The sequence below is a fragment of the Ceratotherium simum genome, chromosome 3, assembly GCF_057802395.1.
Source record: "Ceratotherium simum simum isolate JZ-2026a chromosome 3, ASM5780239v1, whole genome shotgun sequence".
Lineage (NCBI taxonomy): Eukaryota > Metazoa > Chordata > Mammalia > Perissodactyla > Rhinocerotidae > Ceratotherium > Ceratotherium simum.
This window is the reverse complement of record NC_141902.1, coordinates 51481035-51495787: the sequence shown is the minus strand read 5'-3', so window position 1 is coordinate 51495787 and position 14753 is coordinate 51481035. Positions and strand designations below refer to the sequence as shown.

Sequence of the window (14753 nt, the reverse complement as noted above, 5' to 3'; positions counted from 1 at the left end):
GATCTTGAAAGTGGCCATTTTAAATTACGTAATGCTTGAATTTTTCAGAATTTTCATTAGTGATCTTTCACATCTCGAGTTCATCTCATTTCCTGATATTTTAACTGCTAATTGTTTTCTTTTTATATTTAGATGAAATTTGCCACCCTGCAATTTTGGTCTTGTTCCTGATGGAGGCAAATAGTGTGTGACTGAAATCTTTGGCCTTTGAAGTGCCTGGGTTTGAATTCTTGCTTTACTGCTTAGTTTTATTGCTTTGGGCAAGGTTCTTAACCTCTAGAATTCAACTTCCACAGCTCTAAAGTGGGGATAATAATAGTGTCTATCTCAGAGTTTTTGAGGATTACATGAAATAATGTATGCATTTAATTAATGTTGGCTAATGGTAATGATAATTGTTATTATAAATAATAATTTATAATTATAATAACTTGTAGTATGTAATGAATTAAGTAGTTGTGTTGAAGCTCAAGATTAGGAATTAAATTCTCTAGTTTACTCAAAACAAGTAAATATTACTAGTATTGTTATTATCACTCGACCCACAAAGAACAAGTCACCCTCTTTCCTTCTTTCTCATGATAAACTTTATTTATTTATTTATTTATTTTGTGAGGAAGATCAGCCCTGAGCTAACATCCATGCTAATCCTCCTCTTTTTGCTGAGGAAGACCGGCTCTGAGCTAACATCTATTGCCAATCCTCCTCCTTTTTTTTTCCCCAAAGCCCCCGTAGATAGTTGTATGTCATAGTTGCACATCCTTTTAGTTGCTGTATGTGGGACGTGGCCTCAGCATGGCCGGAGAAGCGGTGTGTTGGTGCGCGCCCGGGATCCGAACCCGGGCCGCCAGTGGCAGAGCGCATGCACTTAACCGCTTAGCCAGGGGGCCGGCCCTCTCATGATAAACTTTAAAATGTGTAACAGCTTTCACTTCTACCACCCTACCCCATAGTCTCATGTTTCCTAGGTTAATTATCTTTAGCCCTTTAACCTAGACGAAGCTCTACTTCTAATTCCGTGTAGTGGACATTTGTTGTTTTTGCTACCCAGCATCTATCCACGCTTACCTTGTCCTTTGGGGAACATCCCCTCCTCTAGTCTTTATCTTGATTTTTTTTGGGTTGAGTCTCTACCTCTGGTTCCAGGGGGAGCATATGATCTAGGACTAAACCTATCACAATCCCTTAACAATAAAGATTGGCTTAGGGAAGGGCATATGACTTCAGCCAAGCCAATCAGCTCCAATCAGAGCTGGTCCTCTTACCATTATCCTGGACTTCAATCTTCGAAGGTGTTAAGTTGGAGCTGCTGCAATCATTCACAGTGGGAGACCCTTTCTGAGGATAGAATCAACATAGAGGAAGTGAAGCTCACGAATGGAGAGACAAAAATCACGTTCACATATCTTTGTTTAAATTGTGCCTGTAGCTGTTTCTATAAATAAGCCAATAAATTCTCTTTTGCATAAGCCAGTTTCAGTTGGGTTTTCTGTAACTTGTAGTTGAGTCATAGCCAATACACAGTATTCCAAGTGGAGATTGATTAGGACGGACTAGAATAAAACCACCATCTCTTTGATTTTAGACTCAAATTCAGAATTTGTTTTAGACTCAAATTCTAATTTTAGACTCAAGTCACTGTATCACAAACCTGATTATATCAATTCCTGCTTAAAATCCCCTCAGTGGCTTTCCATTGCTCTTAGGATAAGGAGAAAATTCCTTAACGTGGTCTCCAAGGTGCTGCGTTTGTTTGACTTCTATCTTACCTCCTACTGTATACGCTCTTGCATCTTTTCCAGTCACACTGGTTTCTTTTCAGTTTCTCATATTTGCTGTGCTGTAGATCTTTTGCGCATGCTATTTCTTCTGCTTGGAATGCTCTCTTCCCTCTCTTGTTTGCCTAGTTAACTCCAACTCATCAAACAACAACAGAATCATTGCTTTCTCAGGGAAGCCAGTTTTGATTGTTAACTAGACCTAATTTCCTTACTCTGAGTTTTTAAATTCCATACCCATAGCCTTCATAGCACTTATCATTGTCAATTTACATTTCTTTTATGAGTGTTTGTTGCTGGTCTAGACTATAAGCTTAATGAGTGTAAGACCTGTGTCTTAATTTTTGATCATCATTGTATTCTTGCCTGGTACAATGTCTGGCATGTAGTACATGTTTATTCTACTTTTTTTTTTTTTTTTTTGGTGAGGAAGATTAGCCCCGAGCTAACATCTGTTGCCAGTCCTCCTCTTTTTGCTGAGGAAGATTGGCCCTGGGCTAACATCCGTGCCCATCTTCCTTTACTTTATATGTGGGATGCCTGCCACAGCATGGCTTAATAAGCGGTGTGCAGGTCTGCGCCTGGGGTCCTAACCTGGGCTGCCGGAGCAAAGCGCATGAACTTAACCACTATGCCACCAGGCCAGTCCCTAAATATACTTTTTAAATGAATGACCTTCTGACTCACTGTATCTCTGGTTACCAAAACTGATAAGTAGTACATCTTCAATTTGTATTTTTGTAAATTTTGTTTTTTGAGCAAATACAAAACTGTTATTTTATGCTAGATTTTACTGTTCATTCTAGCTTGTTGAGTTGTTTTGAAAGCCTCATTTGTTATTTAACGTCCATTATACTATTTACTCTTCTATAAATTTAATCTGCACACAGTATGTCCTTTATCCAAATCATTGCTGTGGATATTGCCCTTTGTTAAGACATATAAAGCATTGGAATGCCCTTCATATCCCTGAACTATAACCCTATCTGTATTTTTAATCACTATTATTATCCATTGCTTCACGTACCAAACTGATGAGTGGGATTGGGGGTAGGGCAGGGGAGGGAATAAGGATTCATACCTTTTACTCACACAGTTTTGTATATTTGAATCATGTTCAGTGAACATTTTTACTTAAGAAAAAAAACACTAATGAAAACATCTTTCCTCTAAGGATTAATGTGTATGTTTCTTCCACGGTAGGGCATTTACAAATCCCCCAGCTAGATGTGATTGTTTTTCAACCTCCTAACCTAGAGATTCTTAGCCTTTTTGTTTCATAGAGCTTTGTGAGAATTTGACGTTCCCGGAAAATGTGCAAGTATGCACAACATTTTGCACGTTTCTTATGTCTGTGGTTCCCCCAACACCTTATCAAGAATCTCTGCTACAGCACTTTTAATATTTATTATTATAGCTACCATGCCCTGTTTTGTATGACAGTTATGTATTTATCATAATCCCCCTACTAGACAGCTTCTTGAGGTAGGGACTTTCAAATCCTGTGCAGCATCGAGGATTGTGCCTTGCATTAGATAGAAAATGATTGTGTATTATTTTTTTAAAGTCTTAATTGTTTATATTATGAAGGATTTTAATTGTTTATATTATGAAGGATTTTTATTGTCTTTAGAAAATCCTGATTAAGCTTACTAACTTGGAGAATTGTTTTGGCTTGTAGTGGAGGAAAAAAACCTTTTTCTTTGTCCTCGTAGGCTAAGTGCCTGGGACCTGCAAATTAAACTGATAAAAGACAGGTTAACAGAATAGGTATACAAATTTTATTTGATGTTAATATTTTAATTTTTATCTTTATGGAGGTCTTCATAGAGAAAAAAAGAAATGGAAAGAGGTGGTTAGACATGGGGGCTTATATATCGTTTTAACAAAGGGTGATAAATTTGTGAAGTGGCAGGACAAAGGAAAAGGGGTTTGGTCTTCTAGGAGTGGTAAATTGAGGGGAGGTAAATATATGGGGGAAACTAATGGAGGAAAAAGGGTTATTTTAGTAAGGTTTGTTTGTGCAGACCCATCTCTGTGCCGACTTGCTGTCTCCACTGCTAATGGTAGTTTCTCCTACTCCTGGTATGGGAGAGGGAAGTTTATGTCCTGCTTTTAGACAGATGGGGGAAGGCAGAGAGCTCTTTCTGTGTTTTCTGCTTCTTAGTTCCCTTTAGCTCAAGTGGCATATTTTGGGGTGGCATATTCTGATCCCTTTTAGGCTTTTAGGTAATCCATCTGGATTTCTCCTAATTTCGGTGAATGAAAGTGGGAATTCTTTGATTCTTTACCTTCAGAGAAGGAAGTTTTTTCTGTAAGTTAGGAGGGGGATAGCAGAAGCTGGTCTGATTGTGCTTTGGGCCTTATTGGAAATAGCTAGGGCAACTTCTTTCAGGACTTGGATTTTCCCTGTCCTAGATCTGATCTCATTTGTCCGCTACTTCTTTCAAGGCTAAGTCCCGACCCTTCCCCTTCTCTGTTTGCTTGTTTACTGTTGAGATTCCTGAATGTATAATCTTTTAAAAATGACGTCTGAAATTTTAGGTTTATTTAAAAAATTAAACTGTGTATATCCATATTCTCCCCTTTTTAGGTCCTTTTCTCGTTTTCTTGGAGTGACCATTTTCAGAAGGCAGTATTCTACTTAAAATAAGAATTAGAATCTTTCAGAAACTGGGTGAGATTTGATGAGATGTCTTCTAAAGTTTCTATGGTCTACCAGTATTTTGTTTGCAGTATTTTGGCTGCTAGTGATGAGATGTTTCTAATAGTGTATTTTATGTGGTTGGAATGTGCCCTTTTCAAGAATAAGTCTGTGGTTTTTAACAGTAACAACTGGACTGATTCTAAAAAAGATAGATACTTAGTTTTCTAACCATAAAGCATTAAAAAAAAAAGAGGCATAAAAGGAAGAAATACTGTTTTGAAATTTCATCTGCTTAATGTTTGTAAATAAAAATTTTTAATAAGTTAATTTCTTTATAAAATTTCATATTTAAATACCTGAATTTTATGAAATCAAATTTTAGTTGTGGTCTCTCTTTTAATTATATATGGGTTTATTGCTTACAATTTAAGGTTTCTATTTGTGATGCCAAAGTAGACATCATTGTTCTCTGCTTTTCTAATCCCGTTACAATTAATTTCCATGATGGAATCAATAGGTGATGGATATAAAAGAGTTTTTAAAATGATTCTTCTTCCTCAAAAGTTTGTGTATGTTTTTAAGATAATGAACATTAAATTAAAATTAATTTTCTAGTACCTCCTTGAGATAGTTGGAAATTCTTGAGAGGTCACAAAATCAGGGTTGGAAATATTAGGTTAACCACTTTGAATCCTTTAAGCTCTATTCATTTGGGATTAGAATTCTGAAATTATGGACCTCCATGTTTTTATGCCATTAGTGACAGAAACTAAAGAATTGTTTATAAAATGGAATGGAGCATAAACCAAAGCATTAAAGTCAGTGGAATGATTTGAATGATTTCTTGGGAAATTTGTGAGAGGAATAAGTGACAGATCTGACTTTTATGAACAGTGTTCCAATGACCCTGTGTCATGCAAATCATTCCACTGGAAAACTCTTCTAAGTATATAAGCAAAATTCTTAAAGGTTTAATGTTTCTCACAGCTAACATGTTAATCTTAGACTAAATTGATGAATTAGTTGAACTTTATTTTTATTTTGAATATAAATTTTCATTATTTGAAATGATTATGTTAATTTTTGTTTTGTATTTTCCCTTTTATATTAATCATATCTGGTGTTGGTGCTGCCAGCTTCTTAGTTAGGAATGCAATCCCCAATTAAAACCTTATTTTTATGATGAGTCAAAAAATGAAGATTAACTTTCTAATGTGGTTTCTTGGATTATTTCGTTAAATAACTAACTTTTGGGGTCTGGGGAGATGGAAAACTTAACCATTCACAATATTCCTCACATTCACCTTTGTATTCTACTTACCGCTTGCTCCTTTTTAAAAACGATTTTTTTAGAAGTTAAAATACAGGGATGCATGTAGAATGAAATAGCGTTGTTTTTTTTTAATGGAAATGGTATGACGCTTTATCCGAATGTTAATTTTTGTTTTTTTGCGGGCACAGAGTTGCCCTTTGCCAGCAGCTGTTGCTAATCTTCTTCCTTTTTTTCTCCCCTGCAAAGCCGCAGCACATAGCCATGTATAGGTGTAAGTTCTTCCAGCTCTTCTGCCACAACAGCATGGCTACTGGCAGATGAGTGGTGTGGTTCTGCCCCCTGGGAAGTGAACCCGGGCTGCGGAAGTGGACTGTGGAGAACTTTAACCACTAGGCCATCAGGGCTGGCTCCAAATGCTAATTTTTATATGTTGGTATTTTTGAATTAGATACTTGTTTTATTCTATGAGATTAGTAGTATATAATTTAACAGTGTTGGTAAATTGTAGGTATATGTATTATGTTTAATGAGAGTTTAAAATTTTTTATGTTATTTGTGTTTTAACTAGTTTATAAATGCTTCTATAAAATGATGAAAATATGGCAGAATAGATTTGATAGCCACATTCCAGAAGGTATATTTATAAAGCTAAAATTTTCTCATGAGAAATATTACTGTAATGAAGATCTTGTATAACAAAATGATTTTTAAATGCTCACCTGATAGCCTGTAAATTGCAGTATAATAAGAAAATTGTGATCAGTTCTTAGAGTTCTTTAAAATGAGATTTAGCCCAGAGTTAAAAATGGATAAGATTTATTGAGTGATTTCTGTGTGCCAGGCACTGAGCTATGTGCTTTGTGTATATTATCTCAGTTAATCTTCATTATACCTCTATGAAATAAGTTTTTTATATATATATATATTTACTGTATATATACATAGTAAAGCAAGGTACAGAAATTAACTAACTTGTCCAAGGTCATATAGCTAATAAGTGGTTGAGTCAGAATTTGAACCTGGCATTCATTCTTCAAGTTTTACTATTTATAGTTAATAAATGTTTAGAGTATACAGTTCAGTATAAAGTATAGAGCTGAATTAAACCTTAGCAATCGTTCAGTTGAAGAGCACAAGACCCAGAACTGTAAGATGACTTGACTGAAAGTTGTGGGAGTGCTGGGACTATGACTTGGTTCGTCTGGCTTCTAGTCTAGTGCTCTTTTTTATGTGCAGACTCTACAGTTGTGGTTTATGGAATTGCTTAATCTGTTCCCTTATCAGGGAGTAAATAGGACTAGATCTAGTACATAGCACATCTCTGCCATAGTGTGTGCTACGTACTAGATCAAATGCATTACCTTTATTATATAACACAGTGACATTGCATCAGGTGATATCTATCAATGGATAAAAGTGAATTTTTCACACAATTAAAAATTTAAACCCACGTTTTCATTGATTTAAAATTTTTTTGTAGAAAAAATCCTTTAAGGTATAGTTGAATTTCAAATATATAAAAGCTGAAACAAAAAAATAATAAAATAGGGAATTTTAGGAATTTATAATTATCTGTGTGGTGTGCAGTCTCCAAAAATGAATGAATTATATTATATTCTAAAAAGTCTTTGATAAGTCAGTTACTTGGAATTCATTTTTTTCCTCCATAGAAATAAGTGTATTAAACATGGAGATGAAATTTCTGTCTGAGTTAGTAGCTGAAGTAGAGTGTTCTCTTTTTCTCGCTATTTTGGGGCCAACTCTGAGCTGCAGAAGCTAGAGACCTTTTGGAGCTTTGGGATCCCTGCTGCATATCGTTGCTGGATATTCCACTTCAATGGCAGCTGATTTAATCCTTCATAGAATTCCATGCCTTACTACCAAAATTCTGAAGTGGTAGTTTGAGAAGTTCTTATGGTGATAGTTTTGGCATGCTCCAGTGGTTGAGATGCCAAAGGAATCCATGAAAGTGTTTATTTGTTTATTAACCAGAATGAAATATGGCAATGATTCTTTAGACCAGCATTGTCCAGTAGAAATGTTCTGTGGCTGCACTGTCCAGTATGGTATAGCCACCAGCCACATGTGGCTTTGAGCGTTTGAAATGTGGCTAGTGAAATTGAGGAACTGAATTTTAAGTCATCTCTATAGTCATAGGCTGTGGATATCTTGTTCATATGGACAGGTCATTCATTAATTGAATATTTGTAAATTGAATACTAGTTTTAGAGTTTTGCTAAGAGATATTTATAGGATCACTTAAAAATATTATATATGAGTCTCATAGGCTGTATAATTATGCCACTTAAAAATATTCTGTATTCTTTTTTTTCAGTTATTTTATTGAGGTCATAATGGTTTATAAAAAAATATTCTGTATTCTTAGTAGTGGTAGATTCTTAATGCCGAGCAAGAATTGTCATATATTTATCTGCTGATATTCCCATAACACTGATTTTAGTGTAGAGACTAGCTCTATTCAAATAACTGAGTTAAAGAAATTTAAATAGACCGTAGAACTTGGTGAATTTAGTTAAGCACAAGATGCACTAGTGGCTCTTGTGATAGTTCAGACGTTTATAGCAGTAACTTGTAAAATTAAACTAATAATTTTTTTTCCCCATGGACTAATTCAGTCCAAATAATTTGGAAATTAAAATAAAGCAGGAGAACTTGCTTTTGTCAGCCTGAGGATAAAGAGGAATGTGAAGATTGAATTAGCTGTGTATCTCAATATTTTAGGTTTCTGATGTCTAATTTTTAACCTTTTTTGCTTTATAGCTAGAACAGTTTTTAAAAAATTTGTGTATGTTATAAAACTTCTGCTGTTGTGTGTGTGTGTGTTGGAATGCAGCAAACAAATTCTTGTTTTAAATAAAGCAATTCAAGTGGTTTTTTTTTGATAATGTTTATTTTAATAACATTTGTTTTCCAAACCTAAAGAATTATAGACATACTAGATTGTAAATTTCTGAAGACAAGGACTATAACATTTTTGTTTTTTCCCTAGAACTTAACACATTGTCTTGTATACAGATGCAATGGGTAGTTATTTTTGAATGAATTAATCTATGATGAAATATATCCAACTAATTTTCTTTTCCTTCTAAGTTTGTTGATAAAAAACCCAGAAAAATATAAAGTTTATTTAAAATTGTTTTCTTATGGAAATAATTACATTTATATCTGAAATGTGAAGAATAGGTAACAGTTAAAGATTAATGTCACTTAGCATTTGATAATTCAGACTTACTAAAACAATATATTATGAGGTGATTACTCATTTTTACATAAGGATGCTTTTAAAAAATTATTTGTAGTTTAATAATTCAGACTTCTTCAAGTACTAAGTACTTAATAGAATCACCATTTTACCTATTACCAAATGTAAAGTGAAGTATATGTATATGTCAAACATATCAAACTTAAAAATTGAGCTTTTTATAGGAAAAAACATTAAATATGTATACATTTAATTTAATGAAATCCACTCTAATACTAAGTATCTTTACTTTATAGGAAGGAAAACTGAGATATAACTTTCTGGCTTGTTTGGAGTCACATGGTGAGTTTGGTGATCAAAATTCGATCCAAGAATTTCTGAATCCCGAGTTTCATGTTTCAATATTTGGCATTCCTTAAAGTGACTCATAAAATTGACTGATATCATGTGTCAGTACTTAGGTGACAATTTACAGAAAGTCAACTCTGCAACTTGATGGGCGACAACCTTTTTCAGCTGAAAAGTAAGTGTTGCTGCCACGACTGGTACTAGTATACGTGGCTTTTGTACTGATAACTTTGCTTTAGGAGAAAGGATGAGAGGTAGGCACATTTTCTTAAAGACAAAAACACTTAAAATTGTTAAGGTAACAAATGCTCACATAAAAACAAATAATGTAAATTACAAAGTGAGTAAAGTAGAAATGAAGTGTTTTCTCCTTATGCCCAGTGATAACTATTATTATCAATTTGGTGTATGTAATCACATATATTTCTTCTATGCATAGAGAAAAAAGAAATTATTTCTAAAAAAAATCATAAAGCTATTATGTGTCTTTTAAAAATTTTTTCTTAACAGTATATCCTGGATATATTGACAATGGCAGTGCCCTGTTAAAAAGAATGAGGATGCCCTTTGTCTTCTGTATTAGTTTGCTAGGGCTGCCATAACAAAGTACCATAGACTGAATGGCTTAAACAACAGAAATTTATTTTCTCACAGTTCTGGTGGCTAGAAGTCCAAGTTCAAGGTGTTGGCAGGATTGGTTCCTTTTGAGGGCCATGAGGGAAGGATCTGTTTGAGGCCTCTCTCTTATAGATGGCCGTCTGCTTCCTGTGTCTTCAGATGGTGTTACCTCCATGCGTTGATCTGTGTCCTAATCTCTTCTTTTAAGGACTCCAGTCATATTGGATTAGAGCGCCCCCAGTAACCTCGTTTTAACTTAGTTACCTCTTTAAAGACCCTGTCTCCAAATAGAGTCACATTGTGAGGTATTGGCGGTAAGGACTTCAACATATGAATTTTGGAGAAACAAAATTCAGCCCATAACATACACCAACTGGAAATAAATGATCCTTTTATTATCAGTATACAAGTTTCCCTAATTTTTAAAAATTAGACATTGCCTGACTTTGCCTAGTTTCCTAGTCCATAGATAATTATATACCATGTGCCTACTGCGTATCTAATGTGTAGACGGAAATACACTCTCAAGGAGCTCAGTTTGGCCTTGGACATATAATATTTTTAATCATTTGACTTGAAGAACTCTACATAATTAGTAAAACAGTATAGTTTAGAAAAGAAAAGGTTCAGTTCATTTTATTTATGACATTTAGGAAAATGGGAAGGCCCCTTTTTTTTGGTAGGTGGATTACTAAAGATTTAAATAATGTTAGGACAGGAAATGATTTGTAACATACTTTTATAGAAGGGAGAAATTTTTAAAATTTTTAAAAAGATGACTCATAATTTGTTAAGATATTTGCCTTATATGCCATCCCCAAAGCACTGTTTTAATTAGTATCTTTTAAGACCATGATAGAACATTGTCTTAATTTTGAGTGAAAGGTAGAAGTAGCATTAAAAAAATTACCCTTAAAAATGACTACATTTAAATGATAAATTAAAGATATTATTGGGCTGGCCTGGTGGCGTAGAGGTTGAGTTTGCGCATTCCGCTTCGGCGGCCCAGGGTTTGCTGGTTCGGATCTTGGGCGTGGACCTACTCACTGCTCCTCAAGCCATGCTGAGGTGGTGTCCCATATAGAAGAGCTACAACTCTACAACTATGATATATAACTGTGTACTGGGGATTTGGGGAGAAAAAAGAAAAAAGAGGAAGATTGGCAAGAGATGTTATCACAGGGCCAATCTTCCTAAAAAAAAAAAAAAGATATTATTGTCTAAGCCAGAACTCTGGAGGTTTTTTTTTTTTCTTTTGTAGTGTTCCCCATCACATTCCAAATATCTAGTAAAACACCCCTTGTGTCCATCTCCATTGTTATTGCTTTAGTTTAGGCCCTCACTACTGTTTCTCTTCCTGCCCCTCCTCCCCTCCTCTTCCTTTTCCTTCTTCTCCTCCATCTCAGCTTAAAGCAATATATGCACAAAGTTTAAAAAGTCAGACACTCTGAGAAGGCTTTAAATGGCATAACCACAGTTTCTTGAAGGGTGCTTATGTGCATATGCATGTGTGCTGTATCCCTCTGTTGCATAATCAGTTTTAACCATTTTCTAATAATGTTGTATCATGCGGAGTTTTGCTTTCTTACAGCTACCGCTTCCTTCCCTCCAAGTGTCTTTCAATATAATTATTATCTCAATTTTTGGATAAATCCATATTTGATGTTTTCATTATGATGACCATAATAAATACTGCTCACTGATGAGCATAGTAATATGCTGTTAATATGCTGTTTTACATAGAATAGCATATGAGGGAATACATTTCCTTTTACTTTTTTTTCTTTCTTTCTTTTGATTTATCCAGCAATTAATACTTTTCATGTTTTTTCATTTGTGAAGTTTTATTAAAATCTATAGCCAAGTCTTCCCACACTCTTCAGTAGCCTCTCACTTCAGTTTTCTACACAGTAAAACTTGTCAGGTAATCGAAAAGTTTACGTTTTAATCATCTTTTCTGAGGCCGGCCTGGTGGTGTAGCAGTTAAGTTCATATGCTCCGCTTTAGCGGCCCGAGTTTGCTGGTTCGCATCCTGGGTGTGGACCTGTGCACTGCTCAAGTAACCACGCTGAGGCGGCATCCCACACAGAAGCAGCTAGAAGGATGCACAGCTGTGACATACAACTATCTACTGGGGCTTTGGGGGGAAAAAGGAAGAAGATTGGCAACAGATGTTAGCTGAGTGCCACTCTTCCTCAAAATAAATAAATAAATAAAAAGTAATAGAATAAATAAAATGTTAAAAAAAAAAAAAAGTATTAATCATCTTTTCTTTGGCCTCCCAGAGACATTCCTCCTGAAGTGCTGTTCTCCTGATCCAGTCTGGACTGGTTGTTCAACCTCCAGGCCTGTTGAACTTCTGTTGTCCTGGACTTTGTATGGTGTTGAAGGCCATGTTTTCTGCATCCTGTGTGTTCCTCTTTCTTAAGTCTCATGTTTTGGTGGATTCTATAGTAGCTTCCTGAGAAAGGGTGTATGGGAGATAAATCTTGTGTGATGTTGCTGGTCTTTACTCTCACACTTGATGAAAAGTTTGACTGGGTATAGAATTCTAGATTGAAAAATAATTGTAGTAAGAATTTTTAAAGCATTGTTCTACTGTCTTCTAGCTGCTGTTCTTGTTCTTATTATTCTTGACCTTTTGTATATGACCTGTTTCTCCCCACCAACCCCTACAGATCTGAGGATATTCTCTTTATCTCTGTTGTTCTGAAATTTCATGATATGTCTTGGTATAACTTTTTCCTTGATCATTGTGCTGGGTGCTAGAGGAGCCTTTCAACTCAGAGATTTATATCTTCTGATCTAGGAAATGTTCTTGCATTATTTCTTTGTTAACTTACCTCCTGCTTTTTCTCTATTCTTGTTCTGTAAATTTTATTAGGTGAATGTTGTACCTTTGAAATTGATTTTCTAATAGCCTGTGTCATCTTCTCTGTTTATTTTATATGTGCTTTTCTCTGCACACACGTGTGTATATATATATATTTTTTTTTGCTTAGTTCCATCTCTGGGGACAGTTCAACTTTTTTAAAAAGTGAATTAAAAAATTTTGCCTATCATATTTTTAATCCTATTTTTTGTTTTCTGAATATAACTTTTTATAACATTCTTTCTTGTCTTATATCTCTAAAGATGCTAATTATATTTTCTCTTAATATTTTTCTTGCCATCTATAATAGCTCTTTTCCTTAGGGTTCTATATCTGTTTTATTGATTTTGGTCTGAAAGACAGGAGGTTTTCCTAAAATTTCTGGCATTTATTGGTTGTCCATCCATATTTAAGAGTAAGACACTAAAATACTTCCTAAACTCTGTGCTTGGTCAGAACTTCTAGGATGGTGATATTTACTGTATGTTCTTTGGTCTGTTTCTTTAGGTGAGAAATGTCTAATTTGCCCTGAATGGAATAAGCCTCACTTTGTTCCCTTATTTTAGTCTAGCACCTCATCCTTGCTTTGCTCCAGGCATTCCAGAATTTGGTTCAGTTTTTCGAATATATTTCCCACCTGTCGCCTCTTATTCTTAGTTTATCTCCCTTTTGTTAATACTTTTTTTTTTTTTTCAGATAATGGTTAGGTGCAGTCCTTTTTGTAGATATAATCATATTCCAAACATGTAACTGAAACTCACTTTGACTGTTTTCAAGTTTTCTGTCCACTGTAAATAACTACTGTCAACCATTATCTATCTGTTGTCTTTCTATCTAAATTTTACTAGTTTATATCCTAGAGACCGAGCTCTGAGTTTCTCACTTTTGCTACCATATGCAAACTACAAATACCAATTCAGAAATTGCTATTAGGATTATTAAAGGATATCTTAAATATCATACTGTGTATTACAAAAAATGTATTTATTTTTATTTTTGAAAATTATCTAATTTTCCTTTTGAAAATTAGATAATTCAAAAATGGCAGAACTCTTCATGGAATGTGAAGAAGAAGAGTTAGAACCATGGCAGAAGAAAGTAAAAGAGGTTGAGGATGATGATGATGATGAGCCGATCTTTGTTGGAGAGATATCAAGTTCAAAACCAGCAATTTCAAGTAAGTATTTACTTTTAGTAAGCCAAGTTTTATAGAATAATGTTTCTATTCTATAAAAACTTGTGAATTGTCTAGTAGGTACTTGATGTCCTTGTTTCTCTGTAAGGAGTTGGGGATGAGAGATTAGGTGGGAGGTCAGTTAAGAATTTGAGAATCTAAGTGGGAATATGATTGGGGACTTGAGGAAGGAGGTAAGAAGTTAAAATATGAGATGTGAGAAGAAGAAATAGACTAAGATTAGCTGGTGGCATTGGAGGTCTTTTGAGTTTAGAAATAATTTTTAGTGGAGCCAAGTAACCTGTTTATCTGTTTGTTCATTTTTCTTTTTTTTCACTTAAACCCAGAAGTAGAGAAACGGAAGGGTTTAGAATGCTTTGCTTAAAATGTCAGAATATACTAAATAAGTTTGTATTAATCTCAGAGGTTCTAACATCCAGGCAACTGCCTCATTGCAGTGTTATCTATACATAGCTACAAAATGTATACGCAGTGAACAATTATACAATCTCTGGCTTGTGTTCTAACAGGGCTTGCGGCTTCCGACCATACCCATCTTCCAGCAACTCGAGTTTATATTCATGAAAGAGTAGGGTATTGCCTGCAGCCACTGTACTTGGATGTTGTAGCAGTTAGTTAACACTTAAATCCTTATGGTTTACTAGCAGAACACCTCCGTACCTTTGTGGATTATTTGATTTCAGTTAGAGTAATTGGATTTGACATTGTTACAATCTTAAAGCAGAGACCAATGACACTTGTTAAAATGTCCACTCAAAAATGTATGTAAGTGCAGAGAAACACTATACAAATTTCAGGG

At 34.7% G+C, this 14753-nt stretch overlaps 1 protein-coding gene across 7 annotated transcripts in view; it reads left to right on the top strand.

Moving 5' to 3' along the window:
- The window catches only part of ZNF280D (zinc finger protein 280D), a 222862-nt gene that overhangs the window by 118043 nt on the left and 90066 nt on the right, over positions 1-14753 (top strand). For 4 of the 7 annotated variants that reach the window (XM_087427618.1, XM_087427606.1, XM_087427598.1 and 1 more), the window contains exons 2-4: positions 9218-9263; positions 9376-9444; positions 13790-13936. In XM_087427618.1, the coding sequence (XP_087283744.1) occupies positions 9417-9444; positions 13790-13936 (175 nt within the window). In that variant the 5' untranslated portion in view covers positions 9218-9263; positions 9376-9416. Of the gene's footprint in view, positions 1-9217; positions 9264-9375; positions 9445-13789; positions 13937-14753 lie in introns of those variants that run through there. The other 3 variants (XM_087427610.1, XM_087427628.1, XM_087427624.1) reach the window with 3 other exon arrangements.